At 41.8% G+C, this 27,565-nt stretch overlaps 1 protein-coding gene and 1 pseudogene across 1 annotated transcript in view; both read right to left on the reverse strand.

Annotated features, from left to right (window-relative positions):
• The window catches only part of DMRT1 (doublesex and mab-3 related transcription factor 1), a 116,218-nt gene that overhangs the window by 23,063 nt on the left and 65,590 nt on the right, over window positions 1-27,565 (reverse strand). Inside the window, exon 4 of the mRNA XM_077148322.1 lies at window positions 18,038-18,197. Within this exon, the coding sequence (XP_077004437.1) occupies window positions 18,038-18,197 (160 nt within the window). The remainder of the gene's footprint in view (window positions 1-18,037; window positions 18,198-27,565) is intronic.
• On the reverse strand, window positions 18,741-26,771 carry LOC143675106 (myosin regulatory light chain RLC-A pseudogene; annotated as a pseudogene).

Raw genomic sequence — 27,565 nt, forward strand, 5'->3', positions numbered from 1 at the left:
CAGGCAGTTGTGGTCTACATGAAGTTATAACAAAGAAATAATAAAATCCAGGAATGAATGAAAAGAAAGAATAAGTAACAGGAAACAGGACTAAATATTTTTACTTTGTATTGTTATCTTAGTTTTCCAGGCTTCTATGTCAAATACCACAATGGGGTGGCTTATACAATGGGGATTTATTGTCTCACAGTTTCAGAGACCAGAAGGTTTGCTTCCTCCCAGGGACAGTAGCATTCTGGTGCTGCCTAAGCAATCTTGGGGTTCCCTGGCTCTCCATCACAGGGCCATGTCCTCTGTCTTCGCTTCTAGGTTTCCTGTGCCTTGTGCTTCTCCCCGTGGCATTCTCTCTCTCTTTTTTTTTTTTACATGGTCAGGCACCGGGAATTGAACCCAGGTCCTCTGGCATGGCAGGCAAGCATCCTTGCCTGCTGAGCCACCATGGCCCGCCTGCATTCTCTCTCTTATCTTTATAAAGCCTCCAACAATTCAAATTAAGACCCACCCTTATTGTTGAGACACACCTTAACTAAGGACAGCATCCTCAAGAGCTCCTATTTATCATGGGTTCACAACACTCATGGAACAGGGAGTAAGATGAAGAACATGTCTATCTGGGTGACACCATTCAATCTACACAATGGGGAACTTTCATATTTTAAACCAACAGAACCAGGGAAAAGGAGCACTGCTCTTGCAATTCATTTTGGAAACACCATGATTTAGGAAATTTCAAGATGGCTAATTAAAGAAGAGAATTTGGTGAATGAGGGAAATGGGGGGACCGAATGGCGAGTCAAGCTTGTCCCCAGCACACGGTGCAATCTGGGAATAGGTTCAATAGGATGTGCAGACAGTTAACGGAGGTCTTCAGCAACCTGGGAGGTGGTCCCTGGAACAGGGAGTGGGCACCGTGGGCACAGCCCCTTGGAAAGGAAGACACTGAACTATCCAGGAAAGTGAGAGGATGAGCAGCGGCTAGATCGAGATCCAGTAGTTATGTAATCAAAGACAATTCTTAGAAGAAGGATACACAGGGCTGAATGACAGGTCCTTGGGACCTGGGAGCTAGCCCGAGCATGCAATGGGCCGGGGCAGCGCAACCACGAGCGCAGAGGTGGGTCAGAAGACCTACCCCAGGTGGACAGCGCCGCCCTGCCACTTCCAGACCATTGACTGCCTCTGACTAAAGAACCCAGAAAAACAAGAATATAAGATTATGAGGGCTTCACTCACAGACGTATTATTAAAATGGCCTAACAAGCCCTACAGAAAAGGCAAGTAAAGGAAAACAATGGTCTGTCCAAAAGAAAAAAAAGAAGGAAAATCATGAGATAATTTTTTTTCAACTAGTGTTAAATATGAAACAACTATTCGTAATAATGAAGCCACCAAAAACTCTGCATTGTGTGTGTCCTGACCACAAAGGGTCAAGTGTCTTTGGTCCCTTTGATTTGCTAAAGGGATGCAGCCATTTCAACAGTTTTCTCTCAGTTTCTAAACTAAATATGTCAGCACACATTCTTCATAAAGAAATAAGGCTGAGCAATCGAAAGAGAGAAAAATACACGTCCCAAAATTTAAGTTTTTTTTATTTCTAAACTCCCGGGGGTTAACAAACCATGCTTTCTTTTAGAGCTCATATGAACTAGTGGTTTAAGATAAGGTTGACACCCAGAGTTGGTATAATTTGCAATAAAGCGACTGCGGACTTGAAAGTGACTTAGGGATCATGTCACGTACATGGCAGGTGAAGCGGGGTGGAGTACTTTTCTATAACACACAGATACACACAATTTCCTCTCTGACTTAACAGCATTAAAGTGCTGTTCTCAGATTTTTAAAAATGAGCAAATCATTTGCCTCCACTTCCTAGAGACAAACATTTGGTTTAATAAGTACACCAAAAATCCTTTCTATTCAAAAGACCACTTGGATGGATATAAACAGTTCTGATTTACTCCAATGGGTATGGAGGGGGTGTAATTTATTACAGCCCACTTAGCGCTGTAACAACTGCTTTTCAAAACCCGACATTGATTCATGAAAATGAACATAGGGACTTTCTTTGCAGCATAAACCCCAACCGCCTCAGGCAAGTGCTGATACAAATGTAGTACAAGGCATTGCAAGACCTGTATTCGGAAGCCAGCAATTATGCTGGTATTTAACCCAATCTATGGCTCATCAGAAAAGCATTTAGCACAGGAGTCAGACCTAGACAAGCTGACAGGGAGCACAGCCACTTAACTGTCCCCTCCAGCGATTACACTCTCTCAACCCAAGAGTCCTGTCAAATTAAAACAACTACTCATTGACTTTTCACTTCTGTAAACACTAGGGGGTGATTGACAACTTCAGGCTGCAGCCAGCCAGGCATTATCATCCCCTCTTTTCTGCTTATCTACTCTTAGCTCTGGCAGCCTCTTTCTTTAGGACTACTCCTACAGGACACCAAAGAATTTCAGTGCTCTGCAACTGGGAGCTCATCTAAGGAGGTTCCGTCAGTGCCTGCATATAAAGCAGCTACAGGTGACCCTTAAAAACTGAGTATTTTAAAAGTGAGTGTTTGTCACTTTCAATTAGAAAAACTCTTAGTCATTGCCAGTTAGGAAATGGAAAACCAGTCAGTCTTTTACATGCATTGCAATTCTTACAGCTCTATTAGAAATTCCATTCTCCTTCCCTTCAGAATTGTAAGAGGCATAGAAACAGCAGGGAGGGACAAGAAAACAAAAGTTAAAGAAAACCGAGAAAATCTGTTCACCGCAGATCTCTGGGCTAAACTCCCACGTGTGTGCCGCAGATTCAACGTCTGATGCTTGCTCACTGAAAGGCCACGGGCAAGTGTCAAACTTAACCCGACTGCCACATCCCTCACTTGGTAGGGTTTTTTCCACGTGAGCAGAGGAAACAACCTGTGCTATGTTTTTGTTGTTTTTTTTTTTTAATTGATGAAAGTTAACAAACATACAAATATTTCCTTTTTTTTTTTTTCACGGGCAGGCACCGGGAATAGAACCCGGGTCTCCGGCATGGCAGGCAAGAACTCTGCCTGCTGAGCCACCATGGCCTGCCCAATACATACAAACATTCTTAACACACAAACATTCCAGACACGATGTACAATCAATGGCTCACAATATCATCACATAGTTGTGTATTCATCACCATGATCATTTTTTGAACATTTGTATTGCTCCAGAGAAAGAAAAAAGAAAAAACTCATACATACCATATCTCTCTCCTCCCTCTTACTGACCACTAGCATTTCCATCTAGTCAATTTATTTTAACCTTTGTTCCCCCTCTTATTTATTAATTTTTTATCCATATTTTTTACTCATCTATCCATACCCTGGATAAAGGGAGCATGGGCCACAAGGTTTTCACAATCACACAGTCCCACTATAAAGTTAAATCTTTATACACTTGTCTTCAAGAACCAAATCTACTGGAACACAGCTCTATCGTTTCAGGTACTTCCCTCCAGCCACTCCAATACACATAAACTACCTATACAATGAGCAGAAATAACCTCCAGGATAACCTCTCAAATCTGTTTGAAATCTCTCAGCCACTGCCACTTTATTTTGTCTCATTTCTCTCTTCCCCCCTTTGGGACAGAACTGGTTTACACCCCTGGGAGTCATGTCCTACGTAGAGGGAAAGGGCAGTGAGTTCACTTGCCATGTGCTATGCTTTTAATGTAATTCCTGGCCCTTCCACATGGCTCATAGCCTGGTAGACTGAATAGTCCCCTCCCCACCCAGAGGAAAAGAAGCCAAGATGCTGCCCCATGGCCGGAAGACAAGTTTTTCATCCTAGGAAAACACTATCATTCTCAGACTGAGCTCAACCAAGTCCTAGCTAATACTTCTGACAGCTATTTTTAAAACAGTGTGTGCATCACAGGTTAAGTCTAAGGATGGGCTAATAATGTTTGTGTTCATTCAATTAGTTCACCTGTAACACTGCCACAACCTGACAGGTTATTTGAATAATGGCTGACATTCCCACTAAAATTATACCTTTAAAACGGTGTTTTGGGCGGGCCGCGGTGGCTCAGCGGGCAAGAGTGCTTGCCTGCCGTGCCGGAGGACCCCGGTTCGATTCCCGGCCCCAGCCCATGTAAAAAACAAACAAACAAACAAAATATAATAAAAACAAGAAAATGTTTAAAAATGTTTCCCTTTCTTCCTCCCTTCCTTCCTTCTCTGTCTTTCCTTCCTTTAAAAAAAAAAAAAAAAAAAAAAAAAAACGGTGTTTGCTGAACCTATGGTTCCTCTGTCACTCCTGTGTTTTCAGGTTTAAACTCTGTGATGCCCCTTCCTGACACTCTAAAAGCCCATAACAAAATAGCTTTTGCCTAACTAATACAGCACAGTCTAATAGAACTTCCTGTGGTGATGGAAACGGTCTACTTGTGATAATGGAAATGTTTCATTTCTGTACTATCCAATATACCAGTCACCAGCCATATAGAGCTGGTGTGAAAGAGGAAATTAATTTTATATTTAATTAATTAAAATGCAAATCTAAATAGCTCCAAATGGCTAGTGACTACTGCACTGGACAGTGCAAGTCTAAGACGTCAGGTTGGAGACAAATTTCAACATTGGTGTGGCATTGTGAGAAGTTAAGTGCCCTAGAGACTCCCAATTTAATAAGCTAAACTGTTGATCTTGAGGCTTGCCCTTATGAAACTTATTTCTGTAATGGCAGAGTGAGGCCTGCTTGTAATTATGCCTAAGAGTCAACCCCAGGGAGGCTCTTTTGCTGCTAGATGTGCCCTCTCTCTTTAAGTCAACTCTGCAGATAAACTCACTGTCCACTCCCCTACATGGGACATGACCCCCAGGGATGAGCCTGGCAGTGGGACCACAGGATGCAGAATTCCTTCTTGGCCAAAAGGGAGAAAAGAAATGCACCAAAATAAAGTTGCAGTGGCTAAGAGATTTCAAATAGTGTCGTGAGGTCATTCTGGAGGTTACTCTTAAGGAAAGCTTTAGCCAGATACTACAAACTACCACGGTATCCCCAACCAACAGCATTCCTGAAAAATCCTAGGGAGTGCTCTAGGCTCTAAGTCCCTATAAAAGTTTTTCTTACTAAGTTTATTTTTCCCTGAAGATTGACAGGAAGATCAAATGAGAGGGAGGAGGTGTAACTGAGAAATCAGGATGTAACAAATGACTGTGACCACTGATTCATTATATAGATATTTCTTTTTAGTGTCTAGGGTTTTAGAAAAACCAGAAGGAAACACCTGAAGTTGCTTAACTGTAATCCAGTAGCACTAGCCTTTGATAATGAGTATAACAAAAAAAAAAAATAGGCAGTTGCCCACGTTCGTGTAGATCTACTTCTGGATGTATTATTCTATTCCACTATATACATATTATATTGCCCTTATGAAACTTATTTCTGTAATGGCAAAGTGAGGCCTGCTTGTAATTATGCCTAAGAGTCAATCCCAGGGAGCCTCTTTTGTTGCTAGATGTGCCCTCTCTCTTTAAGCCAACTCTGCATATAAACTCACTGTCCACTCCCCTACATGGGACATGACCCCAGGGATGAGCCAGTTTTGAATTCAGAATATATTAAGCCCCTCCATATAATGGAATATCATTCAGCCACATAAAGAAATGAAGTACTGATGCATGCTATAACACAGATGACCTCTGAAAACATTATGCTAAGTGAAAGAAACCAGACATCCAAGTCCACATAGCACACAATTCCATGTAAAAGGAAATGTCCACATTAGGCAAATCCATAGAGACAGAAAGCAAACTAATGGTTGCCAGGGGCTAGAGGAGAATGGCAAGTGACTGCTAATGAATACAGGGTTTCTTTTCCTGAGATGAAAATGTTTAAAATGTTTTGGAATAATGGTGATAGTTGCACCACGTTGTCAATACACTATAAACTACCAAATTGTACATCTTAAAAGGGTGAATTTTATGACATGTGAAATATATCTTAATAAAACTGCTATAAACAAATAAATAAACCAAGCCCATTTCACCTCCCTAGCGGTATGGAATAACAGGGGCAAAGCATGCCTGAAAAAGGGCTGCATACTTGAAAAATTTATCCACATAGTTTGTGTGTAATCTGGTTTCTCTGACTTGCAGAAGGAAACCTTCCAAAAAGTTTATGGAGAAGACCTCAACCAAGTTTTGGGTGACAGCATGGCAGCTCAGCACCTAGCTACTCCATTCCAGGCCCTGCAGAGACTTAGAAGCAAGGCTTTCTTCCGAGGAAGGGAAGGGAATGTGTCCCTAAGACCCTGATGACATTTAGTGAGCACTGCACCAGGCTCATTGCCAAGGCTCATCTCTTGGAACACAATGCTAGGCCCAAAGATACATAACTGGCATTTGATGAATGTATTACTTGGTTATTTTCTGGGGGAGGGGAAGTGGATTAAGGAAAGAGACTCAGAGGAAAAGGCCATGCTGAAGAGCTTCTAGATTCACTGTTAAGCTGGAAAAACGACAAGACTATTGAACAAAATGCATGAAAACTGTAAATTTCCATTGTATGTATTTTCATTTGCTGTTATAATAATGTATATAGCCTATAAAATACGAAGAAATAAGACTAGGTTGACCTTTCTGGACCCGTAAGTTACTTAACCAGAGGAAGGAAAAACACAGTTACTATATTCAAGGGTAAATGATAATCCAAAACCTTTCACTGAGAAATCCATGAATAACTTCAACCAAAATATGAAACAGTTCCAAGTATGATCAGCACAGCCTCTTAACAACTACTATTCTTTTAGAAATAAAAATGAAACAACTCTCAAAGCAGCTGAAAATGCTTTAAAAAGGTACTGCTCTCCTTTGCTTTTCATTTTTGCCACCTAGTCCAGAGCCCTAAAACTGTGGTTCAGAGAAGAGCCAGAAATATAGGGTGCCAGATTTAGCAAATAATACAGGATGCCTTGATAAATTTCAATTTCAGATAAATAACAATTTTTTAGTGTAACTAGACTCTGGGCAACGTTATCTGAAATTCAAATTTAACATGGCATCCTGTATTTTATCTTGCAAACCTAATGAACTGATTGCACCTGTTGGGCGAACCACTTCGAACAAAATGCCAGGCACTGGGCTCATTAGATCTATTTCTCCCTTCCCAGGAACAGAAACCACTGGAAGGCTTCCGGCTCCTGTACCACCCCACCCCCCACCCCCTACAAGCCAGCACCCTGCACCTGAAACTGTTCCCTGAACTGCTTCAGGCAACTGTGAAGTGGCACGTTAATCAAACTCGACTAAGAAGACAGTCCACCCAGGAGGAAACATAGGCTGAAAAAGAGCAAAACGGCAATGCAGGCAGGATTTAGGCTTACTTATGCATGTCAACTGGGGAGTGGGACTCGACACTAAGGGTGTAAACTGGTGTAAATCGGGGGCGAGACCCTGGATTCAATGTAGAATCAGCTGTGTAAAGACTACAAAATGGTTCTCTTAACGACCCTGCAACACTTAACCGAGAATTTTAAAAATGTGTGTTAAGCAAACGAGCGTAGGACTTCAGAGCCTGCTCTTATCTCTGGGTATTATTTTTTATGGAGCTCATTTTTAATATCAGCACTTTTAGGGTGAATCTAAATAAACCTGATCATCCAATAAATTCAGTGTGCTCCTTTATTTTGCAGATTTAAACTAAAACACCATCAATCTCCTCTTGGAAGCAGCATCTTTCAAGATAACAGAGGCAGTCCTAGGATTCTGAACCCAGTCAAAGAAAATAATAAATAAACAACTGCTTCAGAGACCTCCCCCTGTGGGTGTGTTCAGCAGCAGGATACTCAAGAAGGGGTGCAAACAGTCCTACGGGTTTCCTTCTCTTGGCCCTCACATCAAAGGGATCATTTCTGTGTACCATTGCAGTGACAGGAAAGAGGGCTCTTTGTGTGTGTGTGTTTTTTTAAAAAGGATGGTAAATACAACCACTTGACAAATAACAAAACCAAACCCGCGTCTATGACGAAATAAACATCTACTCTAGTTCCCCCAAAAGGTTCCATTTTTGCCCATTTCAATGAACAAGTTTGGAAGGTACATAAAATCTGGTCACCGTTCTTGATGTTCTCCAGAAGCCCACGCGCGAACTTGACCTCAGCCCATATTGTATACCCTGCGTATATGTGCAAGATGGGCAGTATATGCCTATATATAAGTACAAATACATATAAAGCTAACTTTCAGTGTTCGGAAAACAAAAGCTATCCCCATATAACAGCCAAATTCTGACATAACTCAATTTGGACACCTCATCTGGTGTGCACTGCACTCATTCCTAGTGTAAACCCCACCGCGCTGGGCAATGATATACTGTAATGTCACATCGCAATCTGGATTTACTATAAAGGGCCGCTGACGAGCTTCAGAGCAGTAAACATTGCAGCGAGGTGTATTTCACACTGAGCTGGTTTTTATGAAGAACACTTCACCGCCCAGGCACGGCACCTGGATGATGAATGGTGAAAGATGCATGACAAGCTTCATCATTGTTTGTAAATCTTAACTGTTCCTGCTCACTAACTCTGGAGGCAATTTTCAAAGACAGCGGCCGACAGAAGGACAGCACAGCTTTCCTGAAGGTTATTCAAGTTGTACTTGGCCTGGGCCGTGCCTCAGAGGAGCCAAAGCAGGGGAAATAAACTTCCGAGTTACTCCACACCATGCCCGAGAAAACCCATCTCTGAGGCCCAGTGGGTCCAAGTCAGATTCAAATGGAGATTCTTACGAGTGATGTCGGATGTTTCAGTCTTAGTGGGTACTGTCTGTCCAAGTAGCGCTCCCGTGGGCCCTGGCTCTCCAGGATTTTTAAACGTAAATGGTCATGGAATTGAGTAGCAAAAACAGCAAACTTGATGAAGTGTGGTATGCACAAACAAGAAGGGGACGGAGCCCTGAGCGGGCAGGACCGGGACCCTGTCACCCTTGAATCCCATGAAAACATGGGCAAGAAATATGTTTTCTGTTACTTGTGTATGACCTGGTTAATTCAGTATAGTTTCCAAAAGGTTAAAATGATTTTTATGTTACATATATTTCATCACAACTAAAAATCAATAAATGAATTTTTTAAAATGCAGTTTCCAGAGTTTCCTGAGTCTTGCTGTATAGGCTTTAATCTTTAGCTAAAATAAAAATGCACAGAAGCCCTGGAAATGGAACTTAAAATTTTTAGGAATAAGTTAAAGATGTGCATGCAACATCATAATAAGCCACTGACGAGACTTGATAGAGTGTAAAATACTGCCTTACTCAAAAATTATCTGAGGAAAATGGGCAGGTCTTTAATCACATACTTTACAAATTAGTATTGTATGTGACCACTCAACAGCTGATGTCACAGAAAAAGAACTATAAAAATGTAGTTGATGGTTTCTATTTGCATTTATCATTTCAAACTTAATAATTAGCTTTTATTTTATATTGTCTGCCTTCACCAAATATTAACACTTGGACTTGACTTCCCCCTGTTAAATAAAAAGAAAATTCAAATAAAATCACAAAATCAAAAGTGACTTTACTGTGCTGAACAAGTCAGTTTAGGGCAGGCCACTGGCAGAGTTCTCGCCTGCCATGTAGGAGACCCGGGTTTGTTTCCCTGTGCCTGCCCATGTAAAAAAAAAAAAAAAAATTACGTTTAGCTGGTGGGTTTTTTTAGGGCCGCTTTTCATTTTTTGGTTTGATTTTTTTTTTTTTTTTTGCCGTCATACCAACATGCAACAGACTGACACCCCTACATGGGGCATTTCTGCAGGAAGGAGATGCTGAAAAAGCAGGATCTGGAATTTTATCATCACAGCAAAAGAAGTACTATTATCCTATGTTTTTATTCCCAGAAGGCACATTTCCAAATGCACTTGCACTCTCAACCCCCAATTGTAACCATCGCTCCCTGGGAAATACAGCCCCAGACCCTATCCCTGTGAGGTCTTAGCCACCTTCTTCCCTACCTCACAGGCTCTGTCCCTGTGCCTCAGGGTACTTATCTGTAAAATGGGGATAATAATATTCATCTGAGAATTAAGTGAGTTTTATCTGTAAAGCACACAGAATATTGTCAGACAGATACCGTTAAGAGCTACACAAGTATCTGTAAGGGAAGGGGAAGGGAAGAGAGGAGGAGAGATGAGAGGAGGGGACAGGGAGGGGAAAACTTGCTGCTGACAGAAAGACTAGCAGAAAGAACATGCAGGGCAATGGCTCAGGGCTGGGTTGTCACCTGGCTTCCCCTCTTAAACACGCACCAAGAGGCTCCCTGCAGTCACACACTCTGCCTGCACCTCCAGCCATTCTCTGTTGAGCGTGAATATTGATTAATTCCCTCCTGACCTCTCTGGTGGGGCTGTGTTATTAATCGAAACCAGTCGTATGTAAAGAATTAAGTCCTTAGAACTCAAGTTTTCCAAAGGGAAGAGTCTTCACGACATAAATCCAGAGTAAGTTGTAGCCTAGGGGCCTACACCCCACCTTCATTCGTGCCCAGCTGATTTCACTGGCGAGCTTCACCAGAATGCCAACCTGAGGCCTGGGAGGCATCTGCAGGAAGGCTCCACTGGCCAGCTTCTTACTCACTGCGGAAGCCAAGACCCTCTGAGCACGTGGCCCTGTCCTAGGCACCCAAAGGGAGGCCAAGCCGAGCGAGCCACCATGCCTGACCTCATGTGTGAGGAGAATGGCCACTGATAATTCCTCCTAACATGCTGCCCTGAGTGGTATCTTTCTCCTGACATGAGTGAGTCTGAGTCGGGGACCCCCGGGACGTGCCTGCTGTCTCTACTCCACAGCTGGGAGTGGTCCATCAAACGCAGCACCTTGCGCAGAGCACATGCTCGGGGCCGCCAGCTCTCCATCTTTTCCACTGTTGCCTAACAGGGCACATGCTCAAAGGGCCCACAAAAGAGGAAAAAGAGGGCAGATCATGGTGGTCCCAGTGCCTGCCCATGGGGGGGAGAATGTAAAAAAGGAAAAAGAAAAAGAGATTTGGAGGAAAGATTTAAGTCCCCCTTGCCTCATCAAGCAGCCTTCCGGCCTCTTTCCAGACTTTTCTTCAGGTGTGAGCGGGCCTGCTGGTGTCCTTACACACGTTTCCCCTCTGGTGGTTTTCCTTTAAAGCACCAGTGTGCTCTACTTAGCAAACATGTCATACATGTGAGATATTAAAATAAATCTTCAAAGATGCCATTTCTAAGGGTTTATTATATGCTTAAAATGATAATGCTTCATCTTCCTCATTCAGCAGACTTTAATGCTAATTTTAAGCATCACGTTACACATAAATGGAGTCCTTAGGGGCTAAACATAAGCCCTCCACAATGATATATATACATAGCCCACTGTGGAGTACTTGCTGAAATAGAAAGATACATAAGATCTGGGTCTTCACCTAAGAAGAGGGCGTTTGCCAATTCCATCATCATACTTTCACGTATTTTTCACGTGGTCCATATTAAAACTAGATAATGCTGTTATTTTTTTTCAACTCCCCAGGAGGGAACCGATGCTCCACGAGACTGAGCATCTTGCAGTCCAGCAGAGGGCTGGGAACCTGAGCCAGAACTGCTCCAGGTATGGTGCCCAAAAACTGGCCTCCGGGGTCTTCGCCAGTGAATGTTCTACTCACCTCCCCACCCAAAACTGATGCTGAGAATAACAAGGAAAACAGTTTCTCCACTGCGTGCCTGAAATTCAGCAACTGTTAAGTCTTTTCCCAAAGTGCCAAGTTAAACTCAATGTTTTTTAAGTGGTACATCAAACAACTGGCTTTTCTTAAAGCAGGGAAACAAAAGGGCCAATGTTTTCTCTCCTACAGGCCACAACAAAAGCAGCCCTCTGATTTCTGGCCTACCCCACTTCCTATCTGAGCAGGACTCTAACACATTCCCCAGATACCTTTCACCCTTCGAAGAACTGCCTGAAACCCTGACACAATCTTAGCAGGAAGGAAAAGTAAAGAGGAATAAGGACACCTGCCATACACTGTTGTACTTCGTAATTTGTACACCACTTCTTTCTTACAGCATCTGAGTGGGTTGGTAGAGTGGGTTGGCCCCCTGTAGTGGGTTGAATGGTGGCCCCCAAAATATATGTCCATTCAGAACTTGTGAATGTGGCCTAATGTGGAAAAAGTTTTTTTGCAAATTTAATTAAGTGAACGATCTTGAGAGACCATGTTGTATTATCCAGGTAGGCCCTAAATCCAATGATCAGGGTCTTTATAAGAGAAAAGGCAGGGGGAGATGTGAGGTATACGTAGGAGAAGACTATGGAAAGAAGGAGGCAGAGACTGATGTGATGCAGCCATGAGCCAAGGAACACCTGGCGTCATCAGGAGCTGGAAGAGGCAAGGAAGTCCTTCCCTAGAGCTTTTGGAGAAAGAGCTGCCCAGCCAAAGTCTTCATTTTGGACATCTGGCCCCCAGGCCTGTGAGAGAATAAGTTTTACAGTCATTTGTTATGGCACCCCTAGGAAATAAGAGGTGTCTGACACTCCCTAGGCCCACAGCTGGGCTAGGACAAGCATCTGAATTCTAAACACAGAATGTTTCTCCCAGCCCACCTGGCCACTCATTGCAGAACGTCACATCACTTTCAGGGCTCTGGTGCCCTGAATCATGAGTGAGGAGATGCGCTTCTAACAAGCAGCAGGACGTTAGTGGTCCCACCCGCAAAACTGGAAGGTTCAGCGGGATAATCTTTTGCCAAGAGTCTAACTCTGACATGCAGCACTAAGATTAACCATTTTGCATTAGTCTTGACAACACAGGGAGGGGGTATTATGCTAACTATGGAATCGGACACTTTCAGATCCACTGGGCTACAAAATTGCTCCTACCGCAAAGATCCAAATAGTTATGTTTGGGAACACTGTGGGCCTCTGCAAGCTGCCTGGACCTCATGGGAGCATGGAGTCTTCAACACGAGAGGCCGGGCCACTGGCCTTGGCCATCTGGACTTTGGGTAAACTACAGATATAAAAAGATACCCACCCGTACACATGTGTGTATCTATTAAAACAGAAGTATTGTTGTGGATATCTACCTCTTTATCCCCAGCTGGGGAAGTATTATTTCCAAGATGCTCCCACCCCTACTTTATCCACACCTGTAGGCACCTGTGTCTGTTTCTGTGAACAGACCACGTACCTACAAAAGGGTAGCCCTTCACTCGCACGCAGTGTTTCTCAAACTGCGGGGAGAGAAAAATTTGTTTTTTTTTTTTTTCATTTTACAGTCCATCACAGTCTGATACTTTAATAAAATACAACACAAATGAATTACTAGAGCCATAATTTTAAAAAGGGAAACAAGTGTTGAGGAAGATGTGGACAAACTGGAATCCTTGTACAAAACTGCCAGTGGGAATGTAAAATGATGCAGCCACTGTGGAAAATAGCTCGGCGACTCCTCAGAAAGTTAAACTCAGAGTTAATTATCTTATCCAGCAATCCGCACTTCTAGGTATACACCGAAAAGAGCTGAAAACAGGGATTTAGATACATGTAGGCCAATATTCAGACCAGCATTATTCACAACAGCCAACAGGTGGAAACAACCCAAGTATCCATCAACAGATGAATGGATAAACAAAATGCGGTATATCCATACAATGGAATACTGTTCAGACATAAAACAAATGAAGTATTGATTCCTGCTACACCGTGGTGGGCTGAAAACATTATGATAAGTGACAGAAGTCGGATGCAAAAAGTCACATACTGTATGATTTCACACACATGAAACACACCTCAAATAGGCGAATCCACAGAGAGAAAGCAGATTAGTGATTTCCCAGGGGTGGGGGTAAGAGGAATGAGGAGTGACCGCTTAATGCACACACGGTTTCCTCTTGTAATAATGAAAATGTCTTAAAACTAGACAGACGTAATGGTTGTGCAAAGTGTCAATGTACTAAATGCATCTCTGAAATGGTTAATTTCATGTTATGTGACTTTTACATCAATAAAAAATGAACTACTAGAAAACTGAAAGAAATACAAAATACAAGCCCCAATTTTCGACAGACATAAAATTACTCTGTCAAATCACTATAAAAGTTGCCGTTTATTTTCAATTTTTTTTGCTTATCTCCTCTTAGCCCATTAAGAGTCCACAGATGCACACCAGCCTGCAAACCCCACTCTGAGCACCACTGCGTTAGACCCTGTCCCATCCTGCTTATCCAGGGACACGGCTAGAGCTATTGCACAGCGCCACCCCACCAACCCTGCGTCAGAATTTATCCCTCTATTAGATGATACCCATCAGCACACAAACCTATCATAACATCTCCGTGCTTGAAAAGGAGAGGAAATGTCCTTCCTGGAACTCACTTCTTCTTCCATTTACTGCCCCCGTTTCTCTGCTCATCTTTACAGCAAAGTCCTTGAAAAAGTTGTCTCTCGTCTCTCCCAGACACTCCTGAATCAGGCTTTTGTTCCCACCTCTCCACCAAAATGGCCAATCATCAAGGTCATCAATCGTTTCTATATTTTGCCATTGGAAGGTCAATTCCACCCCTCATTACAGTCAACCTATCAGCATCCTTTGGCTCCGTTCATCCCTGCCTCATTCTTGAAATATTTTCTTTATTTCGCTTCCAAGATCCCATTCACCCTCAGTTTTGCTCCTAACTCACAGGCTGCTGCTCCTTATTTCTTATTTACCCTTTGTGGGTCTCTCCTCAGGTGGCAGGCCTCTGAACACTGGAAGGCCCAGGGCTCAGTCCCCAAATCTTTATTCTTCTATATCATTCACTCCTCTACGTTACTCACCCGTTTTGACTTCACATAACATTCATGCACTGAAAACTCCCAAACATTTCTTTCTAGAAAGGATATCTCCCCTGAATTCCAGACTACTACGTCCAGCTCCTACTTGACAACTTCTCTGGGATGACTCATGAATATCTCAAATTTAACAAGTGCAAATTTAAACTTTTCATTCCCACAATTCCGTTTTCCCCATGGTTGTCTTCTTAATATATGAAACTCCAGTCTTCTACATGGTCAGGTAAAAAATTATGGAGTTATCCCGCTGTCTTCTCTCTATTGCACCCCAAATACTTCAGCAAACCTTGTAGGCTCTATCTTCAACCTCTAGAATTCGACCACTTTCAATTACCATCATGCTCCCTCTCTGATTAAGCCACTCTTCTTCTTCTGCCAGAATTATCATAATAACTTCCTAACTGGCTGCACTGCTTCTGCCCTTGCATACCTACAGGTTATTCTTAACACTGGAGCCGGAATGATCTTTAAACACCCTAAGGCAGATGTCACCCTTTGCCTGAAACCTTTCAGTGGCTTCCCATCTCACCTGCAATGAAAGCCAAGGTCTCTGCAATGGTTTGCATGAGCCTATCCTGCCAAGTCACCTCCCTACCTCCTACCCTGTTCAGGGTACAGAAAGGAAAGGGAGTAATTCCCACCCTTTCTTACCAAGAAAAACATTAAATAGTAGCATCACAGCATATAGAAAAATTTCCCTGAAATTCCTCCCCCCATCCCCAACATGCTATTTGCAGGTTGCGATCAATCCCTGTCAATGAAATCACAGAACCTAGACTCATTTTTTCAGATTGTATTGAGAGGTTAAGCTTAAAGTTTTCTTCAAAGAAACTGAAGAAAATAAATGGATTTAATGGGCAAATTTATACTTAAAATTTTAAAGAAAACATTAAACCTACTGAAGAATTTTTTTTTTAAATTATTTAGACGTCCCCACTTAGAAAAACTGGAATGCTATTTACAAAACACGATTGATTTATTCAAGGAGCCAACCAAAGGGCCTCAACTCAAACTGGACAGAACCGCTAAATGGAACACCTGCCTGCCCTTGACACTTCTCACAAATGAGCATACAGCTGTCCTTATCACACCCACCATATCCTGCCACCAACCTCAGTCCCACTTACTAAATTCTGACTCCTCCCTTGTGTCAACGCTGGTAATGAAATTTAGGGCCCAGTGCCCCAAGAGATGACTCCTGGGGTGTTCAAATTGACCCCCAAATGCAATTTTCTCTTTCCCTTCTCTCACCTGCTCTGTAAAACCGTCATGCAATGAAGAAGCCCAAGATACCATGCATTTGGAAGCGGTCAAGCCACAATTCATTAAAAATTCACCGGGATGTTCATTTTCCATAAATTTATATGCTCCTCTCCATGAGAATTTCAAAGTAGTTATCACTGAAATTTATTTCACTGTAGTTCTTCCGAACTCCCTCATTTCTGAAGCTTAGCCCTACAGATTAACTATTAGTGAATTAGAGAGGTGCCATAGGATTAAGCCCGAGGCTTTCTCATAAACCATATTTTCAAACACAAATTGTTGGAAAAGTTTTAAGAAATTCTAGTTGAAGTATTTCATACAGTAGTTGCCTATGAATGCTGGTACAGCTAGTCTCATCTTTCTTGAACTGTAACCTCTTTCCTACCGTCATAAATTCAAATGTCTACCGCTCCTCTCCAAATTCGTTCCTCTCTGCTCTAATAAATTTCCTCTTATCTTTTTGCCTTACTGCTCTGCTCTGAATTTATACCTTTGTCTCAAGAGTGCCAGTGCTTCTAAAAATATTCCATTATTCTGGGAGCAAGAAACACAGGCAATTTCTTCCTCAAAGTGGGTTTCGTTCCTAATTCTCTGCCTGAACAAACGCCTCTTTAACTGCTTCATCCCCAAATTGTGCCCTGGCTCCACTACACAAACAACAAGTTAGGGTCCTAACCTTTCAGTCTCGCGGGGCCTTACAGGGCAAGCTCACTTAAAAATAATACCCAATTCATTTGTTCATCCAACAAAAATTAACAAAAGGAATCGTGGTAAGTAAAAATGTATAGACAATAACGCGTTCTCTGTCCAACAGGAGCTTACAATCCAGATACATATCGAGAATCAAAGGCAGTATGAGAGAGGAACCATTTGTGCACATGTGGTATAAATATTCGTAATACAGAGTTGATCTCGTCCAGTCTCTGAAGGAAATGATTATTAATGAAAGTGAAAGTGCAACACTGTGTATTTCAGTCTCTATACAGTTCAAATGGGCCAGTTCCTTGACTTACATATTCCGTGTTAATAGAAGTCCTTTATTTTATTTTAGTATGATAAAGTATACTTACCCAGTTTTTTAAGATTTTGTTGTCCTGAATTTGGAAATCAAAGCAGGGCTCTGATTTTTCATTCTCTAAACATGTGCTGTACAAAGAAATAAGTTCTCTGCAGAAAGCCTTTTATTACAGGGTAAGTTTTAGCGATCAGTTTCTTTCCCAAGTCACTCACTATTGTCTTGACTGCTACTTATGGCCTCGATTTTGTTGCATCTAACTTTCCTAGGTCAAAAGATGATGCTGAAATATAAAGTACTTAAAAGCAGGATCTAGAAACACAGAAGTCATGAAAGACCTACCTATCCTCCACAGAGTGTAAATGTGGGGAGAAGGGTGAAATTAAAGTGAGGAATTAGATATTTCAAGGCACTTTGGTTCATTAAACAGCCATTTTTTATTTTAAAGTCATTGTTTCAGAGTTTTATTTGCTTTGCTACTGCATAAACTCTGAGATATATTGTATTAAAAATGTTTTACTTTGTTATTCCCCCCACCCCAAAAGTTGAATACACCTTTCATTTTAAAATGAAAATCTTTGCGAAATGAGTATTCAATATATAGAAATCCATGTCACAAAAAAATCAGGACGTGATCCACATTTTAAATGCCCCTGTATTTCATCCTCTAGAAAATACACTTTTAGCATCTGCTGGGAGCCTCTCATCATCTCATTCTCATGCCAGCTAAAAGGCTATACAGAAGGGGAAAATATGGCATCAAGACGCAAGCAAAGCAAAACCTTTTCATAACCAAATACTTGAAAGGAGACATACGTGAAGTTTCACACAGCAATAAACTTTCCGGCTCCAACTGATGGCCAAGCAGAGGCTGGTAACCAATGTAAAGCACTCACCTCACCCTCTTCCAAATCTAGTCTATGCCGCCGAATACCTACCATTATTGGCTTTTGCTTCCGGGTAAGAGGGGCCATCCTCAAAGGTGAAGATCTGGGGAACGCTCTGGCCCAGGTAAGAAGGAGGAGGAGGAGGAGGAGGATAGTAAGAATGCATCCTGTACTGGGAACTCACTGCATGGCGGTTCTCCGAGTTTTTCATCTGCTTTAAGAAAAAAGAATAAATACGTTAAGGCGCAAAATTGCATTTCAGTTATTACAAAATTGCCTAATTCTTTACATTAAGAGACTATCCTATTAAAGTTGGAAGTGTCCTCAACCACGAACACACCCCTCCGGGGCACTGGCCCCAGAAACCCTTGAACAGTGCATTCTGAAGGAGCTTTTCTACCTTGGGATCCCTTCAAAAACACCCCTTAAATCCCATCCAGTATACAGTGCTTGAATAACAAGTACCAAAGGGAAGAGAGTTGAAAAGGGGAGAGCACTGCTCAACACACTACATGGCAACATCTACTAGTCTGTCTGACCCTGGGCAAGTTAGCTTCTTCACTTCTCTTTGTGTGTAAAACTAGTGGCTTACCTTGGTAATCTTTTTTTTTGGGGGGGGGGGGTAGGGAGGTCACACTGTTCATTTTTAAGTTTTCATTACCCAAAAAATGTAAAAATCCAGTAAATACAAAAATCTGAGAATGCTTTTCTTAAGCTTTCATAAAGCAAAGATCTTTCCCCAATTCCATTTTACTTCCACTTAAAAAAAAATCCTATTTCCCAGATGATTATTGAGATACATGTGCCCCCAGATGGCTGAGAATAAATACAAGAAAGGGAAAAGCAGTAAAGCTGAGGGCATGCAACAGGCTAACAGGCTCTTAGAGAAAGTCTCAAAAATACTCAAAGGCAACAAAGAACATTCGGCCAGAATTAGCACTTCTTTCAGTCATCCTTGTCCTTTGCTCCGTGTTTAAGGACATGCATGATAACTCAAGGTAGCTGAAGGTCCCCTTTTTGTTATAGGTGCTTCTCTGTACTGCTCGTCCACTTTCTCATCTGTAAACTGATGCCCCGTGGTTGTCAGCAGCTCTCTCAGGTAATCCTCCTGGATGGTGCCAATTGCTTCTTCATCAAAACAAGCAACAAAAGCATTTCTGATGACATCTTCTGGGTCTGTGCCAGGTAACTTTTCACTAGACACTGTGAGAATCTTGGTAAAATTTATGGAACCTAGAGCTTCATTCATCATAGCACCCAGATATTCATCAGTTGGATTTCCCCCCAGGGAGGCAAGCATATCATGCAAATCTTCCTCCTTGATGAAATCATCTCTGTTCTGATCATGATGTTGAGGGCCTCCTTGAACTCCAGAACCTGTGCCTGGTCAAACATGGCAAACACACTGGATGTTGCACGCTGAGCATGCTTTTTGGTGGTCTTGGTCTTTGCTCTTTTGCTCAATGTGGTGGTGGTTAAATTCCCACACTGCCAGGCGAATCCGAGTACTTTGCTGCTACTACCATCACCCTCACAGTCCGAGAGCCCTTACCTTGGCAATCTTACAGCACTAATGTTAGAGGAAGATGAAAAAGGGCTGTAAAACAACAACCTGCAAACCAGGTGTAAGTGGAAGCTGCTGGCATCGGCGTGTTGCCCCGTGGATGCTGTCACTCAGTGTCCATTCCCACCCAGCCTAGGCAAGGGAGGGAAGCCCGGGATGGGATTCCTGTTTCTCAGACTTCCTTGCCACCAGGGCTCAGGAGGTAATGTGAATTCTACTAACAGGATGCATGGATTCAGAGGTGGAAGGCAGAAGGGAGGTTAGAAAGGAGGCACAGGCTGTCCCTCCAGCTACAGGGGCAGCTGACACATGGGCTCAGCAGCCAGGGTTCTCTGTGGCAACCAGGCTCTGCGTAAGGGACTGTAGGGCAGCTTTTATGTAAGGCGCCTTGCCCAGCACCTTCCTGACCTCTGGCCAGCAGCAGCACCTTCCCAGCATCTCATCCAAAGCTCAGGAAAACTGATCTACAGGCTTAGAATTGCGCTCAAGAAGTAATACATAATTTCTAAACCACATTTAAAATAAAATCTTCAGGGGCGGGCCGCGGTGGCTCAGCGGGCAAGAGTGCTTGCCTGCCGTGCCGGAGGACCCCGGTTCGATTCCCCGCCCCAGCCCATGTAAAAAAAAAACAAAACAAAACAAACAAAATATAATAAAACAAGAAAATGTTTAAAAATGTTTCCCTTTCTTCCTCCCTTCCTTCCTTCTCTGTCTTTCCTTCCTTCCCTCCCTCTCTCTTAAAAAAAAAAAAAAATAAATAAATAAATAAATAAAATCTTCAGAAAACTGTTCAATAAAGAGTCTGGCAGAGTACAATCAGCTACTGGGCTTCCTCAAAATTTTCTATTTCTAAATGCTGGACAATTACCCATATAATACAGGTGTAAGTGTATTTTGAATATTATAACATCACTTGGGGGAAAGTCCAAAATTCTTAATTTCTCTGTGATAACTTGAGAAACTCAAGGAATTCTTTTTTTTTTTTTTTCTGTGTTCTGAAAGGTTGATTGATTTTTCTTGGGGAAGCACAAAGATTCTATTACACTTGATTTTTTTTTTCAAATTGATTTTTATCTGGTCAGGTTTCCTTTATGGTTTCTCATCTGTTTTACTGAAATATATATATATATATATATATATTGGTATCTCTTCTAACACAAACACTCAATTTTCATTTTCTACCATCATATACTCCTTTACTAAATACCATAGGTAGAGCAAACACTACTTGGAAATACATAGTCAAAGGGGAAAATCTGCCTGGCACCTTCACAGGTGAGCCCACACCACCTTCAGGAGGCCTCGTCACGTGCGTGCACACAGCCTGGGGACCTATTAAAATACAGGTGCTGACTGAGAAGTTCTGGGTGGGGCCCAAGAGTCAGCCTTTCTGACAAGTCACAGGAGATGCTGATTCTATTGGTCCTCAAACTTGGCCTTGACAACAAGGGCTAGAACAAATGATGCTTTTTCTCATGCTCAGCTCATCCAGGGGCCCATAACCTTCTAAAACTCTTTTGCCAATCCTTTACAAGCTTCAGGTTTCCACTTGAAATGGTGGAGGGTGAAAGTTATGCAAAGAGTGATTTTAAATTTGTCATTACTTTTACTTTTATACACAGGATCCCCAAAGCTAAAAGATTTCTCACAGATTTGTTGGCATCAAGAAAGATGCAATGGGTAATCAACATGCTGTGATCTGAAGAACCATTTCTGCCTCTATAGACTTCCCCCAAGTCAGTTTCACAGTCTGAGTAACGAACAGTGTCATTAGGAGTCAGGTGTCGACTTTTAAGTACAAAACACAGTAATACAAAAAGGAAGGTCTCTCTCTGCTCTGGATGTTCAGTTAGTCCATTTGAGAGTCAATTCTTCAAGGAAAATGCTTTACAAATGTCTCCACGTATAAGAAAATTGACTAGATTTGAACCTGGAGGTTCTACAAAATGTTGGATTTTCTTCTTTTTACTATGAAGTTTAAGCAAAGCCTCTTTGAAAATATTCATGATTCCTACTACAACAGAGATTCGCAAACTCTTTCTGTAAAGGGTCAAATATTAAGTATTTTAGGTTTTGTGGGTCATATAGTCTCTAGACAATAGGGAAATGAATGGGCATAGCTGTGTTCCGAAAAAACTTTATTTATAAAAATAGGCACTGGTTGTCAACCTTAACTTCCACTAGAATAAAGGGGAGAGGGAACCTACACTGATGCCTGGGAACACGCCCAGAAATTCTGATTGAACTGGTCTGGGATGTGGCCGTGGTCCTGGGATTTTACAAAACTCTCCAGGTAATTTTAATGTGATGCCAAAATTGAGAACCAGGTGCTCTAGCTTACTAACATTTTTCACATACCTAAAACATACAAGATCCCAATCCCTAGCATTAACTAAGAAATGCAAAAAAGGTTAAGTCTGAAAAACAGGTTAAGTGCTCCCAAATCCCAATGCGTATATTATTTGAAAAGAAATTCAGACAAACTACTTTTTAAAAATGAATGTTTACTGAAAAATAAACATAATTTCATATTCATGCATATGCTTATTTCCCCCTTAATTTCCTTTCATCAAATAACAAGGACTTTTTGGAAACAGCAATTAATGTTATTTGTAGTCAAACATTTGATTATCCCAATGAATCCCCATGATCTGTAAGCTGTAAAACTTCAAGGGGAAAAAAAAAAGGAGAGAAAGAAAAATATACAAAAGGTCAGACTCCAAGGATATTCATTTGGGTTATTAAAATTTGAAATTACTGAAGCCATCTATTGGATACACTATAGCCAAATCAAAGAATAATCATTATTCAAGAGACAACTTCCAATATGAAAGAATGGTCTTATGCATTTCCAGAGTAATTTGTAAACCTCAGAAACACAAAGTTTAAATTAAACAGTGACCCAACCAGAAAGCCCAGAAAAAGGCATCACAAATGCAATTTAAAACTCTAAATCACTTCTAGCTCCTGAAAGGGATGTGAATAGGGCTTAGACAAAAATGGGTAAATGAAACTTACTGCTTTATTTTAAACATGTAGTTTTGGGGTGGGAGAGAGCAGATAGGAACAATCTTCTCCCCCAAGGGACATTTGGCAATGTCTGGAGACACTTTTGTTGTCACAATTACTAGGAGGGGAGGACATCTAGTGGGTGGAAGCCAAGGATGCCGCCACACATCCTACAGTGTACGACAGCCTCCCACAACAAAGACTCATCTGGCCCCAAATCTCACCCATGCTGAGGTTCAGGGACTCTATACTAATCTAATGGCCCCCTTGTGCATCCACCCATCACCCTGAACTAAAAGAAATCAACAAAGTTCTACTGAAGGACAGAAGTTCTACACAAATTAGAAGAACCGCTCAATTCTGCTAAAGAGATGCCATTTTTTTCCTTTATGCAATGCTGCCTTGTTTCTTCTCAAGATTTTATGTTTATTTTGTATTTCTTTAAACCAAGCAAAAGCTAACTCAAGATTCCAGTGAATTACGACTACTATTATTATTAGCATTTGGTATCTGGCAAGCAAGCGGCATGTTTTATAACCCTATTACCCACCCAAAGTCTCTGGCCCAGAGTATGGTCCTTGGATGGGAGCTGCGCTTGGTGGAGAACATATGTGCTGTTAGTATTAATACCAGAGGAAATACTGCATTTTTTTTGCATGGGCAGGCACCGGGAATCGAACCCAGGTCTCTGGCACGGCAGGCAAGAATTCTGCACTGAGCCACTGTCACACCACCCTCTGCATTTTGTTTTATTAGAGCATTTAGAATATACATCATAATCAACCTGAACCATAGGATTCCTTTTTATAGGTATTTTATAGTAACAGTATAACCCCAACAAAACATAAAAATGTTTGACCTCACTTATTTAAAAAAAAAATCCTAAATACTCTTCATCAGGTGTCTATTAACTCTTCAGACAGGAAGAACGTCTGGTCTTTCGTCAAACCAAGCACTCCATCTAGGTAATGGCTTAAAGAGATTTTGTAAAGACCAAATAATTGTCCAGGAGTATATTAAGTGTTGATGTAAGAAAGTGAGCCACCTTCATGAGAGGAGTTACTCTATAGGATAAATCTCACAGCACTAACTGTAATATCTCATGGCAAGAGTCCCTGGGCACTGACGTGTGGTTTAACGTCTTTTAAATAGCAAAAGCCACACTTAGGATGAAGCTTTGGCTTAACCAAAAAGAAAAACCTTTGATAAAATAAGTTAAGACTGCTCATACTCTGGAACTGTAGGTCTCCTACTCACGCTAAGAGTGAAGGTTAGGCAGACTTTTTTGCCCTTCTAAAGGACTTCTTTTATTTTAACAGGAACTTCTTTTCAAAATTTCTGAATGGGATGCCTGATCCCACGCTCACCTAATCACGTTCTGTGAGCTGTACAAGTTCACAGGCCTTACCTGTGCTAGACTGGTAGACATTTACCTCCTAAAACACAACTCATTCATGCTCTGGGATTCCACACTTCATAGATTAAAACAAGTATTCTTAATACAGACTATTACGCATACATCTCGAAGAGTATGCTTATGAATGAGAAATTACCGAAGTGTCAGCAGGCCAGATGTCAAAGCATGTCACATGGAGGATTACCTGGAGCTGAAACCTGTCCCTCCTTACTTCCTTCCCCTTGACCTCTGGTCTACTGGAACTTCATTTCCTCTCTCCTAGCTTTAACTGCCCACATTTCGCTCACATTGCTTTCTCTTAGGTGGTCATATTATCCAACGGCCCCCACTCTCTTCCTCAAGGGGGATCCAGAAAGGGAGATGGGTAGTTGGGCCCTTGGAAGGGGCCCTGCAGAGCCGGGAGAGAATCCTTCAGTGGGCCGGGGGAGGTGCAGTCTGCGGCTCAGCACCCAGATGCTGAGGAAGGGGTGCTGTGCCTTGCCTGGGAGGAGGTGGGAGGAATAAAATGAGGGAGAAGGGAGGAGAAAAGCAGATGCTTGTGTAATATGGCAAGGAGGTTAAATAATTTTTAAGTGGCATTTCTAATATAGTTTAAGTTGTAAACCCCATGTTTCCCAAAGCTTTAGAAAGTCTGTGATGCATGCAGACAAACACTGAACTTGCGTGAGTGGGGCTTTTCAAAAAGAAATGAAGGATTTAAATTCCAGGTTTGGATGGCAGAGCATATTTTTTTAAAAGAAAAACAGCCAAAAGATGAACAATTGTAAAATAAGCAAATTGTTTGGAAATGTGGAACCCAAACTGACAATGGACACATAAAATTTCTGTCCCCCATTCCCAGAAACCCTAGAGAGGAAATGGAGTGGAAATGCCTACCGATCCTGGATACATTTTAAGGGACAGGGAAGAACATATGATATCAGGACTATACTTATATCTACTGGTAGTCCATTTTACTTGTCTTGATTTAAAAAGCAATTAAGATGACAAATTAATATGATTACTTTTTAAAAACACATATTAAATTTATTTGGACTTGAGTTGCTCAAATGATTGTTTTGCATCTAGATCAGTGGTATTAATAGAACAAAATTTACTCTTCTAGGCAGAGTAGAACTGAGATCCCTTCATGGGTCCTAAAATAATTCAATGGGGTGTAATCAGCATTTATTTTTTAAAAGAATGGTATAAGAAATGGAATGGAATAGGACGGAATAGAAAAGAAAATATAAGAATTCCTTGCATGTAAGTATGAGTAAGGGCTGTTTTAAAAAACTTTTCATTTTGTGTGTATACATGCAAGAATAAATACTGGATCACGATATAAAATATTTCTTACTGTGGATTTTGATCTAAAATGTTTGAAAGACACTGATGTATAAATTAGGTAAAGATAAGCAAGTTCCTTTAAAGACAGATATTCAGTAAGAATAAGACAAATTAAAAAAAATTCCTTTTCCTGGAACCTGGAAGGGTCCTGGTACCTCTCAGGGGGTACACAGAAAGAGGAAGAGTTCAGCTTGGAGAGTTTGGCTAGGACTAGCTCAGTGCTTCCCTCTACTTTCCAAATCACAAGTCTACGCAGGACTTCCTAGTTCCTGGATCAGAACCTTACATCAGCCTGAGCCACAAATCTGAAAAACAGATTCTGGCTTCCCAAATTAATTCATACACAGACAGACAGAAATCCAAATAAATAAAAGCCAACATAAAAGCCAACAGGGAACAGCTTCAACAAAACAGGTGGAGGAAGAAATGGATTAAAAGCTGAAAAGCACTTTGTATTTTTAAAATTTGGTTAATAACCATCAAGACACTCTCCCAACTCCCCACTCTCTCTCCATATCAAGTCTTGGAAAGCAGAGGGAGAGGGGGTTAAAATGAGGAGGAGAGCTGACATTCTTAATGTAATTCCTCTGAGAAAGCACTGGTGGTGACTACAGGGCCGACAGAATTTCAGACGAAAAAAAGGGTCATTTACTGAGCGCATATTACAGGCACTTGGTGTGTTATCTGGAGTTATTTAAATGTAATAATCATTAACACAGGGAGAAGCTACTGAGAGTGAATAGAAAACTTGGTTTTGCTCAAGAAGTGATTAGACAGACAGGGCAAGATTCAAAGTAAGTCTGCTTCAGAAGCTCCTAATCTTTCTCTCTATTGAACCAAGCCATCTTCCTAATTTTAAATTCAGACATTTGCTATAAAGACCCACTCGCTGCCTTTGGCTATTAACAACTCTTCTTGTTTTAATCGCTTCCAAGATGAACAAGAAAACTTTTTCTTTTTTGATAGCCTGAAAATGAGAAAAGATGACCAAACCACTTATTCAGGAACTTTGATTTTAGGACAGAAAATATCAGAGGCATCCATATCTGTTCCCACCTTGATGGACAAACTTAATTAACCTTTGCTACTCTGTTCCAACCTACTGTTTTAGACAAAACTAGTGACCCACAAACAATATGTTACCATCAGATTTTCAATGGCTGCGACACCAAGAGATATAGCCCTATCAGCAGTATTGGGAAATAAGCCACTCAGATTAGCTGCCCTAAGAAATATGGATTATATTCATGTCACACATGAGCTGTCAGAAACATTAGGATACTTTTAGCATAAATCAGCAGTGTGAAGGGTATCTTATGAGCACTGAACATGATATACTGCCTAGAGGGCAAGGTGAGATCGTCTGGGGCCACTGTCTTGGTGTAAGCACATGTACGCACTCACATACTTCTCCCCAACTGGTAATAAACGTTCAAATGCAGGCCGGTGACCAGTGGCAGACCCATGGTGGGTTTGTGGCATTCCCATGCCCAGGACAGAGCCCACCTGGGTGAGTTACCAAAATGACCCAAGGATGACCAAAACCATGTTTCCCTATCGCACATGGAAGTGCATGTACGTATGCAAGCGTGCACATCTGGAAGGGAGCACCTCATGCCACAGAGTCAGTAGTACATTTGGTGGTTCACTGGAGTTTCAAGGGTTGACACAAAACATCAAGAAACGCGTGCAGTTCTACAAGGGAGGCAGTGACATCACGGCAGGTGGCCGTCGTGGTCAGACCGGCCCAGTTCAAACCCCAGCTCCACCACTTACCAGTTGTGTGACACTGGCAAGTTAACCTCCAAGCCTCAATTTCCTCACCTACAAAAAGGGATCATAATCCCTGACAGTGTTGCATTGAAGAATTAAACAGACTATTAGACATAAAGTGCCCACTGTTCTGTGACTGTCTGACAACTGCCCTGATGGCACCTCCAACTTTCCTAATAGGTGGGGAAGTAAGTGCATCATCATCTGTGGTGAATTTAAATACAATAATAAAACCCACTAACGTCAATCAGCTTTTAATTATCACCATGCCCTGGCAACTCTGGACAAGAGCAGTGACGAACCCCTCCTACCCGTCCTGCCCCTTGGCACACCACTGCCGAGGGCCCATGGTTCCAGTGGGCATCCACACTCTCCCTATGGGACCTACAGACTCTGATCACAGGGCAAAGAGACAGTCACGTGCATCGTTTGATTTTTCTTTCTTTCCACTGCGCGCTCCCTGAGGGCAGGGATTGCCTTGCACAGC

The sequence above is a fragment of the Tamandua tetradactyla genome, chromosome 2, assembly GCF_023851605.1.
Source record: "Tamandua tetradactyla isolate mTamTet1 chromosome 2, mTamTet1.pri, whole genome shotgun sequence".
Lineage (NCBI taxonomy): Eukaryota > Metazoa > Chordata > Mammalia > Pilosa > Myrmecophagidae > Tamandua > Tamandua tetradactyla.